The sequence below is a fragment of the Hypomesus transpacificus genome, chromosome 23 (assembly GCF_021917145.1).
Source record: "Hypomesus transpacificus isolate Combined female chromosome 23, fHypTra1, whole genome shotgun sequence".
Classification (NCBI taxonomy): Eukaryota; Metazoa; Chordata; class Actinopteri; order Osmeriformes; family Osmeridae; genus Hypomesus; species Hypomesus transpacificus.
Window position 1 is genome coordinate 13407429 of NC_061082.1, and position 18902 is coordinate 13426330.

General features: G+C 39.2%; 1 protein-coding gene and 1 long non-coding RNA gene across 13 annotated transcripts in view; one reads left to right on the forward strand and one right to left on the reverse strand.

Annotated features, from left to right (window-relative positions):
* stat4 (signal transducer and activator of transcription 4) overlaps positions 1–18902 on the reverse strand; it is a 114954-nt gene that overhangs the window by 39574 nt on the left and 56478 nt on the right. For all 12 annotated transcript variants that reach the window (XM_047046730.1, XM_047046741.1, XM_047046731.1 and 9 more), the window contains one exon: positions 18490–18573. In XM_047046730.1, the coding sequence (XP_046902686.1) occupies positions 18490–18573 (84 nt within the window). The remainder of the gene's footprint in view (positions 1–18489; positions 18574–18902) is intronic.
* Positions 3056–4468, forward strand: LOC124485260. The gene is made up of 2 exons (XR_006958048.1): positions 3056–3374; positions 4100–4468. It is a non-coding gene; the product is annotated as an uncharacterized LOC124485260 (long non-coding RNA).

Sequence of the window (18902 nt, forward strand, 5' to 3'; positions counted from 1 at the left end):
CGCCCAAAAAAATTTCGGGACAAATTTGATAGGCCAAACATTTTTGGGCTTCAATTTTACCATTCGAAATTTCGATTTCAATTCAATGTATTTGATCAAGAGGGACAGTGTACATTTATGAACATTAAAATGTAAATGCACCCAATTATAGCCAAAAGGGTTTCCGTTGGCAGTCCCCCTGCCAGAGTGAAAAAAGGCTATACAACCCAAAAAAAGGCATTAAGTTAAAATAGATTGTCAAGAATCTTTTGGTATTGAATTTTGGGGATCTAAAATGTACTGTTCGTATGTGAGCAACCTGAATTTCCGAGCCTTGAATTTTTGCATCAGATTTTTTTTTACATTTAAATAAATTCAAATGTGAATTTGGTATTGTTTAAATTTCAATATTAAGTATTCAATGCCTTTTAAAATTCAAAACATTATGTCACTGATTTGCTTCCATATCCGTGTGTTTATACTTTTGACGATGTGATCATTGTTAGCCGACAATAGAATGTTGATTATGTCGGGCTAAGCATTTATAGATCAAATGCAGTCTAACCCTCAACATGTGTGACATTCTTTATGATAAATTACATTTTGCTGAAAGATTGAAGGGCTAGACAACATTCATTCAAATTCCGTAAATATTTACCAATTCACAATCAACACGGAAATAAATGACAGATTGACGAGAAGGCACGATCATTTTCATTGTCACTACTTGTGAAACATCATATTTAAAGGTACTTAAAGTACTACACTGCCGATTCACTACTTGATTAGGAGGGGCGATGGGATCGTACCTTGTACAGACACAGCCTAGATTACAAAATTACAGCTAGTTGCCCCACGCAATTAGAAAACCGGCTGCACCGTGATGCAAATCACATCACGCATGACGCGCCCACAACTAAACTGGAACCTTAGGTAAACAAGAACAAATTGTGAGTACTTAGTGATCCTAAACATGTCATTTATTATATTCAGTGATTTCTTCAACACTTTTGTAAAGCAAAGTCAACATATTATTCCCGATTAACCGAGGGGTTCTATTGCAAAAACAGATTTCTGAGTTTGTATATATCGGAAATAATGTTTTTTGTGCGTGCACTCCAGGCAACTCTTCATATCTATCTTGTAAGAGGTTATATTTCAATTTCTTTTTCGCAATGTTAGCTATCAACTTGAAGGCTTGTCTCGAGTTTCATCCTGCTGCCATTGGAGTCGCAGTTTCCCATTTCTCAAAGTTGTGTGCATACGCATGGGTCACAGTGTGTGTGTAGGACCTCACATTCTCATGTGAAGTTAGTTTTTTATAAATCCTGAAATTTGCACACAAACTGGCGTATGCATTTTTTTTATGCGTACACAACGTTTATAAATTAGGCCCCTGCTGTTCTACTGTAGGTAATTGCGTGTAGGTATGTGATGTTGCGACGTTAGTGATGTTTGTGACTGTAGCTAGCTAGTCAGCTACCGTTATTTTTACGTTTTGCCACAAAATATAATGAAGCCTAAACCGACATTTCTCTAAGTTCTCTAAGTAAGAACAAACACAACACTAAGTTCCTATTTGATACCGTTGCAAAACTCACTAAGAAAAGTACACTCTGTGTTGGTTCAGATCTCTCTCCCAATGATTTCTTGGATTTCTTTGACCAAAAAATCTATGCAATAAGGGACAAACTACAGACTAGTCCTGGAGGAGTGGCCATCAACACTGATTTTTCCTCTATACCTTGCATGCTGCATGTTGAGGCTCTCACTCACTTTAACCCTATTTCTATGGAAGCGTTCATCGAGCTGATAGACTCCTCGAAACCCACTAGCTGCCTTCTCGATCCCCCCCCTGCCAAACTTTGTAGAGAACTTCTCCCTATTATTGGACCACCCATGCTTAGTATTATTAATGAATCTATTGTAACTGGACAAGTCCCTGACGATTTCAAACAAGCTATTATTAAGCCCCTTCTCAAAAAAACAAACCTGGATCAAGGTTGTCTTAACAACTACAGGCCAATTTCAAATTTGCCATTTCTCTCCAAAATTTTTGAAAAAGCTGTGGCACAACAGCACACTGAGCACTCTCCTCAAATCAGCTTTATGAACCTCTCCAGTCTGGATTTCGTCTTCACCACAGCACTGAAACTGCATTAGCTAAGGTAGTCAATGATCTATTATTAGCCTCTGACGCGGGCTCTATCTCTGTCCTGGTTCTTCTTGACCTAAGTGCAGCTTTTGACACTGTGGATCATGAGATTCTCCTGGAACGTATGGAGAACTATGTTGGGATTTCTGGTACTTCACTTCAGTGGTTTAGATCCTATCTATCTGATAGATCACAATATGTCCACTATGATGGCTGCTCATCCAGGAGCTCCACTGTAAAATATGGAGTACCACAAGGTTCAGTCCTAGGCCCTCTGTTATTTTCACTCTATATGTTGCCTTTAGGAAACATAATTAGAAGCTCTGGGGTAAATTTTCACTGTTATGCAGATGATACTCAGCTATACATGTCTTTAAAGCCTGGAGAATTTCCACATGCTATGGAAAAATGTGTTTCCGGGTTGAGAACTTGGATGACAGCAAATTTCCTTCTTCTTAATTCGGATAAAACCGAGGTTCAAATTTTCGGCCCTAAAAAATACAGATATAATTTATCCAATCTGACCTTAGACTTAGACGGCGTCAAAGTATCTCAAAGCCAGCTGATAAAAAATCTAGGAGTCACATTGGACCCAGACCTTTCGTTTGAGTACCATATTAAGCAAATCACCAGAACCGCATTTTTCCATCTACGTAATATTGCCAAAATACGAAAATTCCTCTAAAAGAATGATGCTGAAAAACTAATACATGCTTTTGTTACGTCGCAATTGGACTACTGCAATGTGTTGTTCTCTGGCATCCCAATTACCTACCTAAAATTTTTACAGCGGATGCAAAATGCTGCTGCTAGACTATTGACTAAAACAAGAAAGTTTGATCATATAACATCTACTCTTATGTAACCCACCTGGTTAAAAGGTTCAATTGTATTTTATGTATGTTATATTAACATAATATGTTATATATTGTTTTATTTACGTTTTCTACATTAATGGTTTTATTTTGAAAAACTGAAGTTTATTTTGACGGATAACAGGAAGTAGTATGCAGAGACACAGATAGTTTCACCTTTCTCATTGTCGCATGGAGCACTGCTTCTACTTGCACGTGTTAATTGAAAAAGTTAGAAACAAGTATGAAACCAGAATCTAATGTCTTGAAAATGACAAATGTGTGAGTTGATGATTTTGTATGATATGGCTCCTGTTTAGAGGTGGAAGAACCGTCGATGAAGCACTTTTATTTTTCTTTAATCACTTCTGAGATAATCCTTCTTGGTAAGCTAGCACTCACATGTTCTCATTGACTGTACGTATTGAGATGCCCATGCCGTGGTCACGCTAGCTAATCATTTGGGTATTTTGCACATTTTAAGTTCATTGTGAAAGGATGTATGTTACTGAATTATTTGATATTGAATAGGAAATTAATGGTGATAAGCACAGTCATTAAAATAAGTGCAATATGGATATATTACACTGCTAATTAAAACTAGTCACACTCGCTAAGCGTGATTGGGTTAAGGTAATAAGCAATTGAAGGAAGAATTGTAGTTTTAAGTTATTTAAAATGGGTAAAAACAGCAAAGCTGTGAATTGTTAGTTAAACAATGTATTTCGTTTATTTTATTTGTAATCTAAAATCGTATGTTAAAAAGGGTTACAAAGTGAGACAATGCAGATAAGAAAATATGGGTTATGCATTGTTACTGTACAAGTTAATGTGTTCTTCATAAATACGTGAATGCATTGGTAAATTGTGTTTACATAATTACATTTAATTGAAACCACTATGGGTTAAAATGATATATTTTGGCCAAATTAGACATTTATTTTGGAAGTAACTGTAGTTAATTGTTGTTTAACCTTGTTTAGTTATGTTTCAACTTGAGAAGATACATTTATGTTGTACAACACCTTTATTGAATCTTCAATGATTCTATTGAGCCTAATTGCAATTGCATCTGAGATTCTGTACTATAACACCTGTTTTGCAAATACAGGTCAGGTCTTTTTTTGAGAACTTGGAAAAAACTTGCTTCCAGCCTTGGACAAGCAACAAGGTTGATGCCGAGATGATCCATTGATGGCGAGCCTCCCAGTTGAATCCTGAGCTTTGACCACCCATTCAACGGATCCTGTGGTAGGATTGTGTCAGTCCCATTGACCGACACCAACAAGAGCCTACTGTGGATACATTCACTGACTTTTGACTATTTCCCCCGACTTACTGACTTGAACATTGATCCACGTCGCAAAGGAACATTTTCCGTAAGGAACAAAGGACAGTTTATTTTATTGCTTATTTGGGCCCATAGGTTGTATTGTGCAGTATTGTAATATTGCTCAACTAAAGTTACATTTAATTACAATTGTCGGTGTCCATCTGGTTATTGCTATACTCTCAGCTCCTATGAACCTAGAGGTCCAGACGTGTACATACCTTGAAGTGGGTTACACTTATCTCTTTACACTGGTTCCCTATCCAAGCCAGAGCTGATTGCAAAGTTTATTTCAAACTTACAAATCTCTGCAAGGATTGGCACCACTGTACCTCTCCGGTCTCCTTGCACCCTATTGCCCCACAAGGACTCTAAGATCTCAAGATGCCGGCTATCTGGTAATACCCAAAGTTAAGAAAAAAACAGCTGGAGGTAGGGCGTTCTCATATAGAGCACCTCTTCTCTGAAACAAATTACCTGTCTCAATTAAGGAGGCTGATACTGTTTCGACATTTAAAACTAGATTAAAAACGTTCTTGTTTAGTCAATTCTATGATTGTTAAAGGTAAGTATGTGTGTATTTTCTATGTAAACCTGGGGTGTGCGTTTGCCTATGTGTGTATCACATGTAACTTTTAAATTATAATTATAGCTTATGTTCACATTGCCCATCTAGATGTTACAAATAAAGTAAACCTGTTACTGTATATTGTTACTGTTGTAGTTCCGTTACTGTATATTGTTTTTGTTACTCGTTGGAGACAACGGAGGACTGGTTGTTTTCATCCTTATTCGTATAAGTATAACCTATTTTAGAGTTATTTCCCCTGGAACAAGTTTCATGTTCCAACCGAGGGGGGCTGCCGCTGTCTTGGTGTGTGGGGCTGCATCAAATACCCTTTTAACTCTGTTAAATTGCTGCACTAGTCTACACTTGACCGGTGGGGGTCTCATTCTATTATGACTGTAACTGTTAGCTGCTCCTGGCATTCTCTAATCCCTGCTCTCCTCTCTCTTTCCCCCCCCCACACATTCCCTGTGGTGTGGAGGGTTTGAGCTGTCAGGACCTGCCTGGTCGTCGGTCTACCAACGCTGGACCAGGTCGTCAACCGGAATACAGTCTCCATGACGGCCAACAGCGAGTTTCCCGGTCCCATCCAACGGCTATAAAGCCAAACAATGGATTTTGGTGTTCAAAATCCATTGACACTGTATGACTATGTTTAGCTTGTGTTCTGCTCCTCTCTCCTACCAACCGTCTCTGGAGGAGGGGATCCCTCTCTGAATTGCTCCTCCCAAGGTTTCTTCCATTTTTTCTCCCGTTGGGAGTTTTTCTGGTAGTTTTTCCTTGTCTTCCTTGAGGGTTTAGGTTGGTTGAGGGGCAGTTCTATGGGCGCATGTGAAGCCCTCTGTGACATGCTTGCGTGTAAAAAGGGCTATACAAATAAATTTGATTTGAATGATATCATCTTGTTTACCTAAACAGATTAGAAACATACAAATGATGACAGGACAAAAGATAATGGCTGGATTCCAACCTACTACCTTATACTTTACAGGTCACCATCCATTGAGCTATTCTCAGTGTTGAATAGTGTCATGTTCAGTAACGGTATAAAAAAGTAAGCTGTTTCTCCTGTGGTAAGCGTTGTTAGATTCAGCCAACGTTGAAACTGCTCTAATTCAATTATATTTTGACATACCAAGGTGAAATTGTTTGTGGTACTTCAAAATGATGTCCTCCTGTTGAACTAAACAGATAATCACAATTATGACAGGCCAAAAGACATGGCTGGATTCCAACCTACGGCCTTACACTTAAAAGGTCAACATCCCAGTCCATTGAGCTATTCTCAATGTTGACTATTGTCTTGTTCAGTTACTGTATAAAAAGTAAGCTGTTTCTCCTGTGGTAAGTGTTGTTAGATTCAGCCAAAGTTGAAACTGCTTGTACATTTCCTATGAAAATGGGACAATGGGATGACTGGGTTGCTGCTGTAAGGAATAACTTACTTATAGTTTTTTAAAAGGTTGTTTGGAGTGCCACAACTTGTCATGGAAGGGAATTTCAAATCATGCCTAGCATCAGTGGGGATGTGTCCTGGCTTAGGTTACTGAAATGAATTTGTGCAACAGACAAGGGATCCACCTGAACAATCAATTTACTTCATTAGCGATAACCATTAGCGTTATCTCTACCATGCGTAGACTACAAGTAGCTAGCTACTGTGGTGAACCTGGCTTGTTTTACAGTGGTTTACACAGTCTCGCTTAACAGATGATTGGAGTGTTGTGATGGGCTCAAATAAACACACATTGCTATGTTTTACAACCGGAGGATTTATCGGAAGACAAGAAACCGTTTTGTCAGAATAAAAAGTAAAAAACTATGCCTCTGACTGGTTTTGAACCTACAACCCTTTGTGTACCAGCACAACATCTCAGCCAATTGAACCATTCCCAGGCATGGAATCCACAAAGTTCAATAACTGGTTAATCAAATAAGCTGTTTCTCCAATGGCGAGCATTATCAGATTTGGTCCAAGTTCAAACACCTGTAATTCAGTCATATTTTGACATATCAAGGTAAAACTTTGCATGGTACTTCAGAGGCATGTCATCTTAAAGCCTATTAGGTTTGAACGATACTTAAAAAATACATTTGATTTACTGACACAAACATATTGAGGCAATGTGGACATTTACATAAATACACCCCTTTCAGCCATTTTGTACTTGATTCAATTGCCTTAAGTAACATTTCTAAATACGTCAATGATACATATCTGTACCAAATTTCAAGTCAATTAGACCTTTGGTTCAAGAGAAGAGGAATTTTAAAGGTTTTCCAAAATTATCACTGTACAGGGAAATCCATCACGGCGGACCTTATGGGTCTTTGAGGCTTTTTTGTTCCTCATGAAAAATGAGTCATGCACACCAAGTTTCAGAAGAATTGGAGCAATGGGGTGGAAATGCAATCACTTTGAAAATTGGACTTTTGGGCATGGCCTGTGGCGCCCCCTATGGTCCGATGTGGCCCATATTTGGTGTGGGGGTACCCACTTGGATGTAGTATCAATGTGCCAAATTAGAAAATTTATGACAAGGGACTTTTTGAGATATTGGGGCGCAAGGAGAAGAAAAATAATAATAATAAGAAGAATACCAACAATAACAATAGGTTCCCTCCTACCGGAGAAACCAAATAATAAGAATACCAACAATAACAATAGGTTCCCTCCTACCGGAGGAACCTAATAAGAAGAAGAATACCAATGATATCAATAGGTTCCCTCCTACCGGAGGAACCCTAAATATAGCTGCAAGCAGCAATGTGGTGGCCAAGAAGGTCAGATGACCAAGAAGAAACTTTCGACATCTAGTGACTGCGGTTTACCTGGCTTCTTTTGCAGTGGCTTATAGTCACGCTAAACAGAGAATCAGAGACATGACAAGCTTGTCAGCTTTGGCTGGATTTGAACCTCTGACGTTGACGTTGCAAGGACACCAATTTGTCCTAGTGAGCTATTCTCAGTGCTGGAAATCAGATTTCAGTGACTGCGTAAAAATATAAGGAATTTTTTACTGTGGCAAGCGGTTGTCAGATTTGTCCCAAGTTTAAACAGCTGTAATTCAGTTGTATTTTGATATGTCAATGTGATTGTGGTCTGAAGATAATCTGTGTTAAAGTTGGTGAATATTTGATACATTTTGTAGGAGGAGCAGAACAAAAACGTTTTATTAATTCATTCAAAATGGCATCAATTCGTCTGGTATCACAAGTTAACATGTCACACAGGGAATCGCTCCCCTAGAGGTTAGAGGACACTCTAGAGGACTTTAGAGGACTCTTCTTGAGTATAGATCCCCTGAGATTGAAACATTATCATTACCATTATGATTATACTGTTAGACAGCTACTGTGGCATACCTGTCTTCACTAAACAGATAAACAAGTATCATGACATGCTTGACGACTGTGGCTGGATTCGAATCTATGACCTTGCACTTCAGAGGAACCCATCTTATCCCAGTGAGCTATTCTCAGTGCTAGGAATTACTGTGTTCAGTTACTGTATAAAAAAAGTTAGACGTTTCTCCTGTGGGAAGCGTTGTCAGATTTGACCCAAGTCTAAAAAGCTGTAATTCAGTCATATTTTGACAAATCAAGGTGATTGTGTTCTTAAAATGATTTGATTACATGTCCATGAAAATAGGAGCAACGGCGAACAAGGAGTTCAAAAAAGTATGTTTTTATAAAAATTCCAAATGGCCGACCCCAAAATGGTGGACACGGGAAATGTGATATATTCGACTTGGTATGACACGTAGAATTAGAAGAGACCAATCTTGTGATTTATGACAAATCTGTTTAGAAGTTATGATGCAAGAAATCCGATGCACTGGCTAGATGTAGATTCACTATATCTAAAAAGCACAATACATCGGACTCTTCATGAGTATAAATCCCCTGAGAATGAAACTTTATTGTGGCCATTATGATTATACTGCTCGACAGCTGCTGTCGCATACCTGGCTTCACTAAACAGATAAACCAGTATCATGACATGCTTGAGACTTTGGCTGGATTCAAACCTACGACCTTGCACTTCAAAAGAGCCCGTCTTATCCCAGTGAGCCATTGTCAGCGCTGGGAACTGCTGTGTACAGTTACTGTATACAAAAAGGAAGCCATTTCTCCTGTGGCACGCATGGTCAGATTTGGCCCAAGTTTAAACAGCTGTAATTCACTCCTATTTTTACATGTCAAGGTGATCGTGGTCTGAAGATAATCTGTGTCAAATCTGGTGAATATTGGTTACATTGTGTAGGAGTAAGGACAAAAGTTTTATTCATTCATTCAAAATGGCGGCCTCATTAATTCGTCTGGTATCACGCGTTAACATGCGTCAGACACAGGATCTCCCGAGACATGGGAATGACTTAAATACGCCAAACAAATCAACAGTTATTGGTCAAAACACAATTTTGCCTATTGTAGTGCCCCCTAGAGCTCAAATGACACTACCTTTTTCGGACCTCTTAAACAGGGTCATGAATCCATACACCAAGTTTGGAGTCAATGCATCTAAGATTTGTTAAGATATGACCTCACTTTCCTTTAACCGTATCAGTTGCTGAATTTGATTGGCTGTAACTAACAAACGGTTGCGAAAATCAAAGCTCCAGGGGATAACTTTTGTGAGGCTTGGTCCGAAGATCGTCTGTGGCAATTACGAAGTTTCGAAAAGAATTGTAGGAGGAGTAGCGAAAAAACATTTCTCCTTAATATTCAAAAATGGCGGAGAATCTATATGACTGGGTATGACGTCATAGAGTGCGTTGAACTTGTCATGATCCAGGGAATCCAATGATACCTCATTTTGGAAAATATGGTTTAAAGGTAACGCATGTAAACACAACTTCAACTTTGACCCATTGGTGGCGCTAGATGGTTGGAATGGGAGACATGAAAATTGGTGAAAGTGATGAGGGTACTGGTCCCAAAGAGTGTGCCAAATTTCACAATTTCTGACCATACGGTTCTAGGGGCTGCCATAGACTCCCATGGCAGAAGATGTATAATAACAAATGGTTGCTGAGTTACGCTCTCACGTGTCTTTTGCGGCTTCGCCGCCGACTTTGATCGGCTCTACCGAACAAACGGTTTTGAAAATGGAAAATCCATCCGACACCTTTGTGAAGCTTGGTCTGAAGATCATCCGTGCCAAATTTAGTAAACATTGGACAAAATTTGGGGCGTGCAAAAGGTTTTTACACTTTTCCATTAAATCCAAAATGGCGGCCGCGTCAATTCGGTTGTTATGAAATATTATCGATGGTCAAGCTTGATATCTCACAATACATCAACAGACAAATAAATTACTTTATTAAGGTAAACACTTCAACAGTTATTAACCAAAACACGTTTATGCTTCCGGCCATGCCCCCTTTTACTCACATGACACCATTTTTGGAGGACATCCTTAGAATAAAGTTCCGAGTAGGCGTACCAACTTTGGTGCCACTGCATCAAAGAACTGCTGAGATATGACTTCACTTCCTTTTTGGTGGCTTTCTGAATTTGATGGCTGTCATGGACAAACAGTTGTGAAGATCTACATTTTCTACCATAACCGTTGTGAAGCTTGGTCTGAAGAGCATATCTGGTCATTTTGAAGAGGATTTGACCAAAATGGGTCAATGAGGGCAGATGAGAAGTTTGTTTTGAATAGGACCAAAATCGAAGTAAACAGGCGACATTAAAAGATTACTTCCATTGTGAAAACTGGATGCAGCATTTTTGGTTTGCGTGCTTTCGTTTTTGCAACGCATTTATGTACTGCAGCGTTTTTGGTATGCGTGCTTTCGTTTTTGCAACGCGTATTTGCAGCGTGTTTACCTATTTGGTTGTGTTGTGTGTATTTGCAGCATGTTTGATGAATGCTGCACATGCGTTGTCAAATTTATGAAGATGTTTTCTTAATTTGCTTGTGTTTTGTCTATGCATGTGTTTTCTTAGTTTGCAGCGCGTTTGTACATGTCGGCCACCGGTGCTGTTCGCCCTGTCGGGGCTTATTTTCCCAATAATGACCGGCGTTCTATACATTCTCCCTTACTTATACCATGGTCTGCGTGAATACTCAATTCTGATTGGCTGCAGGGTGTACATTATAGGGGGATAACGGACACCTACAGCGTCATTGCAGAAAAACTGCAAGTCTTTTCACCGTTCTAAATTATTCCGCTGGCTACACAGGAGCCTGTACAAAATATCTTAAATAAGTAACCATAACAACAGTAACATAGTCAAAGCCTTCATTTACAATTGTGAAAGACTTTAACAAGCTAACTTGTATTACAACAATGAGTGACTTCAATATTTATTTTAACCTATTTGAAAAATGTTTCTTTTCTGAATGTAGTGTGTCAGTGTCACGTAACCGCTCATCTCACATCCCATTCGCTATTCACCTCGCTAGTCAATCTACTTCAGACAGGCTGCGGCCAACACGACAGTAGCAGCAACTCTACACATGGCCGGTCATTTTTTTCTTAAAAATCTTGACGTCCCTAGGACGTCCTCAGGACGTTATTAAAGTTCCTAAAAGGTCACAATTTAGACATCTATTTTTTAACTTTCAGGGGACGTTCCAGGAACGTCCCTGGTTGGTTATGATACAACGTTATATTGAAAACATTCGGGGACATTCGGGACGTTCCTGGAACGTCCCAGGAACGTCCCTGGTTGGTTATGATATGACATTATGTTTAAAACTTTCGGGGGGTTCCAGAACGTCATTCGTTGGTCATAACATAACCATCTAAATTCCGAACTGATATTTTTGTTTGTGTGTCATTCGGTGATGTGAAATTGCTCGAGCTATAGCCTACTGTCACTCTGGAAACTGTACAGTATAAAAACAATTGTTTATGTATGGTACCAATAACTTGCATTTGAGCGAAGTAATACATTATAGTCATAAATAATTTGGGGATGTACTGAAACAAAACATCTAAGCTGGATCCAGCCTATCCAAGCACCAGATAGAAATTTTCCTCGCGGACGTCACCGCTCGTGACGTGAACTCTGTTGTTGAGTGAAGAAATCGTTGAGAGACAGCAAAACTTTTTGATCCCGCATCCTTCATTTATAGCTATAATACCGTTTGATAATCAATTCGTGTAGATATCTTAAACTTAAGTTTTAGTGTTGATAGTTTGTTTTTGTGTTTTTAATAGTGTTTTTTGTGTAGTTGGCTAGTTTAGAGTAATTTAGCGCACTCCTGTGAACGTGGGCCACCCGAAGGCCAGAATTTGAGGTAATGTTTTAATACAAACTTTAGCTCTACTATCTATGTATTTGTATGTTTATCCAACGTGAAATAGCCATATCGAAAATGAATGTATATTAATTTCTAGCCAATTTGAGTTGGCACTAGTTTTCTAAGTCGGCTAAATTGAGACGTCGTACAGTATCATCTTAATTTGTACAATAGTTAACAATGTTCTCGATAGCACTAGCTAACTAGCTGCTTTAAATCGGATGCCTACACACTAGTGGTGTCGTCTCTTTAAGGATACAGAAAATACAAAACAGCTGAAGCTGCACAGGTGAAGCCTACAGCTCTAGCTAGTCAAGTAGCGTTAGCTGTACTGTAGAGTAGCAAGCTACTTTTGGAAAGTTAGACTAGAGCTACAATAAACCAAGACGTTTTGCAAGAAAAGTAGCATAATGATATGCTACATTGATGAAAATCATGCATTTTTTCATATTTCAACCACCACATATCAATTGTTATGAGTAGTATTTCATATGGCCAACTTAAGATAAACATTTTCGTAAGATTATAGGTTGTTAGATTCTAAATGCAGTTAGAGCTGTTAGAGCCATATATGGCTTATGGCAGGGGTGTCGAACTCCGGTCCTCGAGGGCCGCTGTCCTGCATGTTTTAGATGTTTCCCTGCTCCAACACACCTGATTCAATTAAAAGGGTTGTTATAACGACCATTCATTTGAATCAGGTGAGCTGGATCAGGGAAACATCTAAAACATGCAGGACAGCGGCCCTCGAGGACCGGAGCTCGACACCCCTGGCTTATGGAGTCCGAAGCAAGTGAGCTGGTAAATTGATGAAAATCCTGCATTTTTTCATATTTCAACCACCACATATCAATTGTTATTAGTAGTATTTCATATAGCCAGCTGTAGAGAAAATGTATTGTAAGATTATGGCTTGTTAGATTATAGCTTGTTAGATTCTAAATGCAGTTTGCAGTAGACTATAGTAGAGCTATGCAACACTTTTACTGTAGCTAGCTAAAGAGCATGTGTATCAACCAGAAGTTCGTTGGTTTATAGTCTGTCAAATTAGTTCTAGTTATTGGTGTTCTTTGGCATACACAGTTTACAGAATCTGCTCTTATTAGCCTATAGTACATCTGATTATAGCTAGCAACAATGAATTGCAGATTAAAGCCTTGGGTCCCCTATCGTCCAGCAACGCTCGGCAGGAATTTCAGGTCCACTCAATAGCTAGCTAGTTAGTTAGCTCAACTAGATGCATCTACTACTGCGGTCTAAGTTTTGTGAAAAGCAGACATTAAGATCACCTGCTCACTACAAACAAAAGGAGTGGAAGAACACTGGACATATTGTACAATAAAATGTTTTATTGAATCTCAGTTGGTTGCCTTGTATATTCTGTTCAATTTTTTTCTATTGAACAGTTGCCGGTGATCATGGTTAGATTCAACTTGCATCAAGTACAAACGTGTTGTTAATGTGGTAAATTGTAAGTGGGCTGATGAAGAAAAAAAAAGTTGAACAAATCCCATTCACTTCAACAGTCGAAGGTTAAACGTTAAGTGGAACAATATAGGCTAGCATAGCCATTTCCAGCTCTGCTTCACAATATTGCGTTATGCATTATAAGTTAATGTTATACATACATGTTAATAAAGTAGCATACATACATGATACAACACACCAGTAACCAATTGATATTGTGTTAATATACCGAAAATATCCGTGAATCGAGATGGTGCTGCTGTCGGTCCCGCCGAAAACCATTCAAACACGTTGACAGCAGTGGGTTTTCATTTAACTACAGCGACCTACCGGAACCACGTGACAAAAAAAGCTCTAGCTTTTTTCCTGCGTTTCACTGGCAGTGAGTGTTCACAATGTTGTAGTTCACTCCATTGTTCACCAAAAACGTCAGCGAGGACTGCCTAATGTAGATAAGAGTCAGCTGAAGATAGCCAGAATATCGGATTTCTTCAACTGAGCCTGTTTCATTCGTAATTTGCCTGAGAAAGCGACTTCTTTGGCCAGCTCCATTGAAAACCATTCAAAAAAGTTGACAGCAGTGGGGCTTTTTGGAACTACAGCGAGCTACATGAACCACGTGATCACGTGTCAGCGAGATCAAAGCGTGTCGCAACTCTCTTTTTCTATGGCTCTGGTTGTATCCATGCGTAGTTGCTAACGTGTTGACGTGGTGACGTGGCTAGCACAGATTACCCTTCGTCGACTAAAAGCACTTTGACGCCACAAAAACGTTGTAACCTCCTAAACTGTGCAACGGAACGTAAATCCAAATACAAACAACTCAATCGCGACCAGGACAAACATTTTGACACAGCCATGTGTATGTAGTCCAAATATTGACACAGTTTTAGGGGGGCAAAAAGAATAATAACTAGAAAAGGCTGTTCTTGCGAAACAGCAATGAGAATGCTCAAAAGCTGAATGGGGATGGCTGCCCATGCCTAAAAAGCTGAACATTTTGTAGAAAGTTATAAGCTGAAGCTCCAAAGCGCTCGAAAGGTATTTTAAATAGGGGCTGGAGCTGGACGAAGGCTTAAAACTACAGAAAAGAGAAGAAAAATGCAAAACAAAAAGTGAAAAAAATCAAAAAGAAGAGGAACAATGCATACAAATTTGAAAATTTAGCAGAAAATTATTTGCTGGAGTTTCAAAAGGCCTGAAATGTATGTTATAAAGGACCTGCAGCAAGATGAAGGCAGAAAAGTACAGACAAGAGAAGAAAAATGCAAAAGTACTGGCAGTTGGAAGGTACTGCTGTGAAAGGACCTGGAGCAAGATCAAGGCAGAAAACAGAAGAAAAGAAGAAGAAAAATGCAAAACAAAAAGGGGAAAATGTCTGAAAGATGAGCTGCAGGAAAATGTGAAAATTGAGTAGAAAACCTGGAGCCGAGTGCACCAGCTGGGCGTAAAAAAGTTGGTCTTAACTCTTACGTCGGTCTTAGCTACATCCGACTTTGTGATTTGAATTTACACCAAGTGCACCAAGCTTGACAGACCAAGTCTGGTCTACGTCTGGTCTTAAGATGCGCGTCCTTGTGAAAATGCGAAAGCGTTGATCTTTGCCAAGCAACACATTTAAGAGCCTATCAGAGCCAGTCCACGGACATTCTCTGAGCCTATCCAAAGCGCACTTTATAGCTAGCCTATCTCCCTTCAAAACAAGCCATGGATAAAGAAAAACAAAAAAAAAGGAAAATACATTTTACTGAAAGAGAAATTAGAAAACATATAGTTTGTATACGGAGAATAGAAGTGTGTTCACGGGGAAATGTATAATAAAATCAACACAAACAAACAGAAACAATCAGCTGGAAATCGATCAACAACAAAATTAACAGTGGATTTCTGCTACCACGGACGACTTTCTCGCCTTAATGCCCTTTCCATGTTGCCTATTAACAAGACGCGCTGCATGTCCGATCAAACTAGTGTTAACCCTAATTAGGCTACCATGGATAGGATATTGGTCCGATTTTCCAACTTACGCCTGCTCCCCACTAGGCGTAAAATGTACACCCAGGTGCAGCACATAAAGGGCTTAAGTCTAAGTGGTGCACTAGTCGTGACTTTAAGTTAGTCGTAACTTTCAATTCTACGTCGGACGTAGCGTACGTCCAGGCGTACGCCCAGCTGGTGCACTCGGCTCCAGTTGCTGAAGTCTGGGTCGAACGAATTTGAAGGTAAAAGGACAACACTGGAATGACCTGAACTTGCTGGAAAAAGGTAGCAACCGTTGGTCATTGGCAACAGACTGGCAACATTTCTAACCTAGAATCTAGGTTTCAGGTTCAAGACGGAGGAGAAACTAATCATGCGTGCCTGCACACCCAGTCCTGTTCAGACACTTTAAGATGACATCAAAATAATAATTCATAGTGCAGGGTTGCCGATGTTGTCGTTGTCCCTGGTGAGTTTTTTATACGTAAATAACAAGATCATGATACATCTAAGCAGCGGATCATTTCTTGCAAGTGTGTCAAAGTGGTATGTATTAACACCGTAGGCTTGAATAATAACCGAAGGCGTGAAGCTAGAGGGGATGCAATGGAAGATTTCCTACATAAGCTAGATGTACAACTTCAAATTGAAAACGGAGGAGATATTTAGAGTAAAGACAAGTTACTTTACATATGTGTTCAATATCATCAAATAACAGTAAAAGTTTTCCAGTTACTTAGCGTTTGTTCGTAGGATTAACGCCAGCAGTGCAGCAAACACTTACCCAAGGCCTGGTTTGGCTGTTCGTGATGGTCAGCTATGACAGTGAGCCTCGATTTTTGCAGATTTCTGTAAAACTTGCTAAAATAAAAACGATCTAGCTAGATTATGTACACTTTAAGCTCAATGTACATATCTTGTTTGGTCGATTGTGGAAAAAAAGTCGAACCGTTTTTAGTTATGGAGAGCCATCGCGCTAGCTCGATTATGAGAAATGTAGCTAGAATCCACACCTCAAACAAGTTAACCCAGACGCAAAACTGTACATCCAATCCCAAAAATAAGGATATTTTCCGAGACCCAAGACTCTGCCGAAACCATTGATATCCTTTATGTGTCTGTGCGGTCAGAAGTACAACTCTTTTGGCAGTTTCCAAAACTTCACCAAATTCTGCTTTCATGGTGCGTGTCTGTTTGGTTGCCACGGTGATGGCGCAGCTGTGATCGCTAACGAGCTGGGCAGAGAGAAAAAACACATTTAGCTGGAATCCACACCTCAAACAAGTTAACCTAGACGCAAAACTATAAGTCCAATCCAAAAAATGAGGATATTTTCGAGACCCAAGACTCTGCCGAAACCAGAGATGTCCTTTATATGTCTGTGCGGTCAGAAATACGACTCTACCGGCAGTTTAAAAACACGTCTACTTTCGAAATTCTCTGACGAATTTTACCCACCTCTCCATTGAAGTTAGTGAGAGAATTTGAAAGGCTGCTCTCGCTTCAAGGCTCAAAACCCAAAATCTATAAATGTGAGCTCTTTAGTAGTTAAATTGGCTGAAATAGGACAAGTTTTCCTACATTTTAAGGTAAAACTTGTTTCTGTAAGTTAAACTATATGAACGTCAGAGGAATTTGTTTGACAATTTAGTTGAATATCAGAAAAACAGCAGCCACTCTGCTGGCTGCTCAATCATAAAAATCAAGAAGGAGCTACATTTTTCATGTATTTCAAACTGTCACAATTCAAAATTGGCTGAATATATTTGAAAGAGCTGAATCATTTGTGAATAGCTGAATGTCTTGTGAACATTTTAAAGGCTGAATGGTGTCTCTAGCTGAAAGTATGCTGAAGTAGTTAAGTTTGAAAGAGGAGGAAGCTTTTTAATGATTTGAAAGGATTTACCATTACTTTCAATGGGAGAATAATTTGCACAAAAACCTTAATTCTTTAAAAAGTATCAAAGTGAGAAATACCAGAAGTCATAGCCATCATCCCCTGAAGGAGCCGAACGTTTTGATACAAAAATTGTATGAATCGGTGAAAGTATGCAGGACTAGTTAAAGGTCAAAAAACGGCGGAAGAACTGAGAAGTTGAAAAGCAATAGTGAGAATGCTTAACAGCATTCTCACTATTATTATTGTTGGTATTCTTATTGTTATTGGGGGCCAAGCCGCGAAGCCACCTTAAGTGTTCCTTAAGTGTTCTCACCGATTATTGTGAGAATGCTAAGCATTCTCACAATATAAATAATAATAAAGAGAAACAGGAAAACAACAGCATTCTCACAATAATATATATGTGAGATAACAATGGTTGTGCTTGCCGAAGGCAAAGCACACCCAATAATACTAACAATAACGATAGGTGCTTCGCAGCTTCGCTGCTTGGCCCCTAAAAAGGTAGAAACACTTAAGGTGGCTTCGCGGCTTGGCCCCCAATAACAATAAGAATACCAACAATAATAATAGGTTCCCTCCTACCGGAGGAACCCTAATAAGAATAGCAACAATAAAAATAGGCTCCCTCCTACCGGAGGAACCCTAATAAGAGAGAGAATAAAGGTTGAGCCTTGCCAAAGGCAAGCACACACAAATATAATACATTATGAGTATTTGTATACAACATAACATGTCTTAATGAGTCTTAACGAGTGTCTACTACTATGCTTATACTCCATTATATCTGTATTGTAATTGATTACAAGTGCATGTATAATGCTGTATAATGCATTACACGTATAGACTTTATATAAAGTGTGAACAAAATTACTTGTGCAATGACTTTTTGAATGTTTGAATTCAGTATTCAGAAGTTGGTAACATTGTTGTGAATGTGTACAGTTTTAATGTGTGTCTGTGTGTGATTAATGTGTGGCATGAAAGTCACTCACTTCCAGGTCGATGCTAATGCCCTGGATGGAAAAATTTGCCTCGAAGCTGAGAGTGTGAAGCTCTTCCGTCACAGAGAGAAGACCCTGGAAATATGTTTACATCACAGCCATGTTCAATTTGACAAACCTGTTCACGTCCCATCTCCTAATCCTTGTCAAACTACTATCCCACAATACAGTAGATGTTATCTCAAGTAGGGATAGGATGTATGGGGGCTAGCAGTAATGAGTGATTGTATCACTGTAATCCTCTAGTAATTTGTCTGTATTAATTCTGGCAAGTGCTACTGGCAAGTTAGCTGTATATCACTTTTTAGTAGTACACGGGCGGCCTTGGACTGCAAGTCTCCACCTGAGCTTCAGGACCAAGGTGCAGAAAGGAGCAGGCACTTGGCATTAAATAAATTTATAGA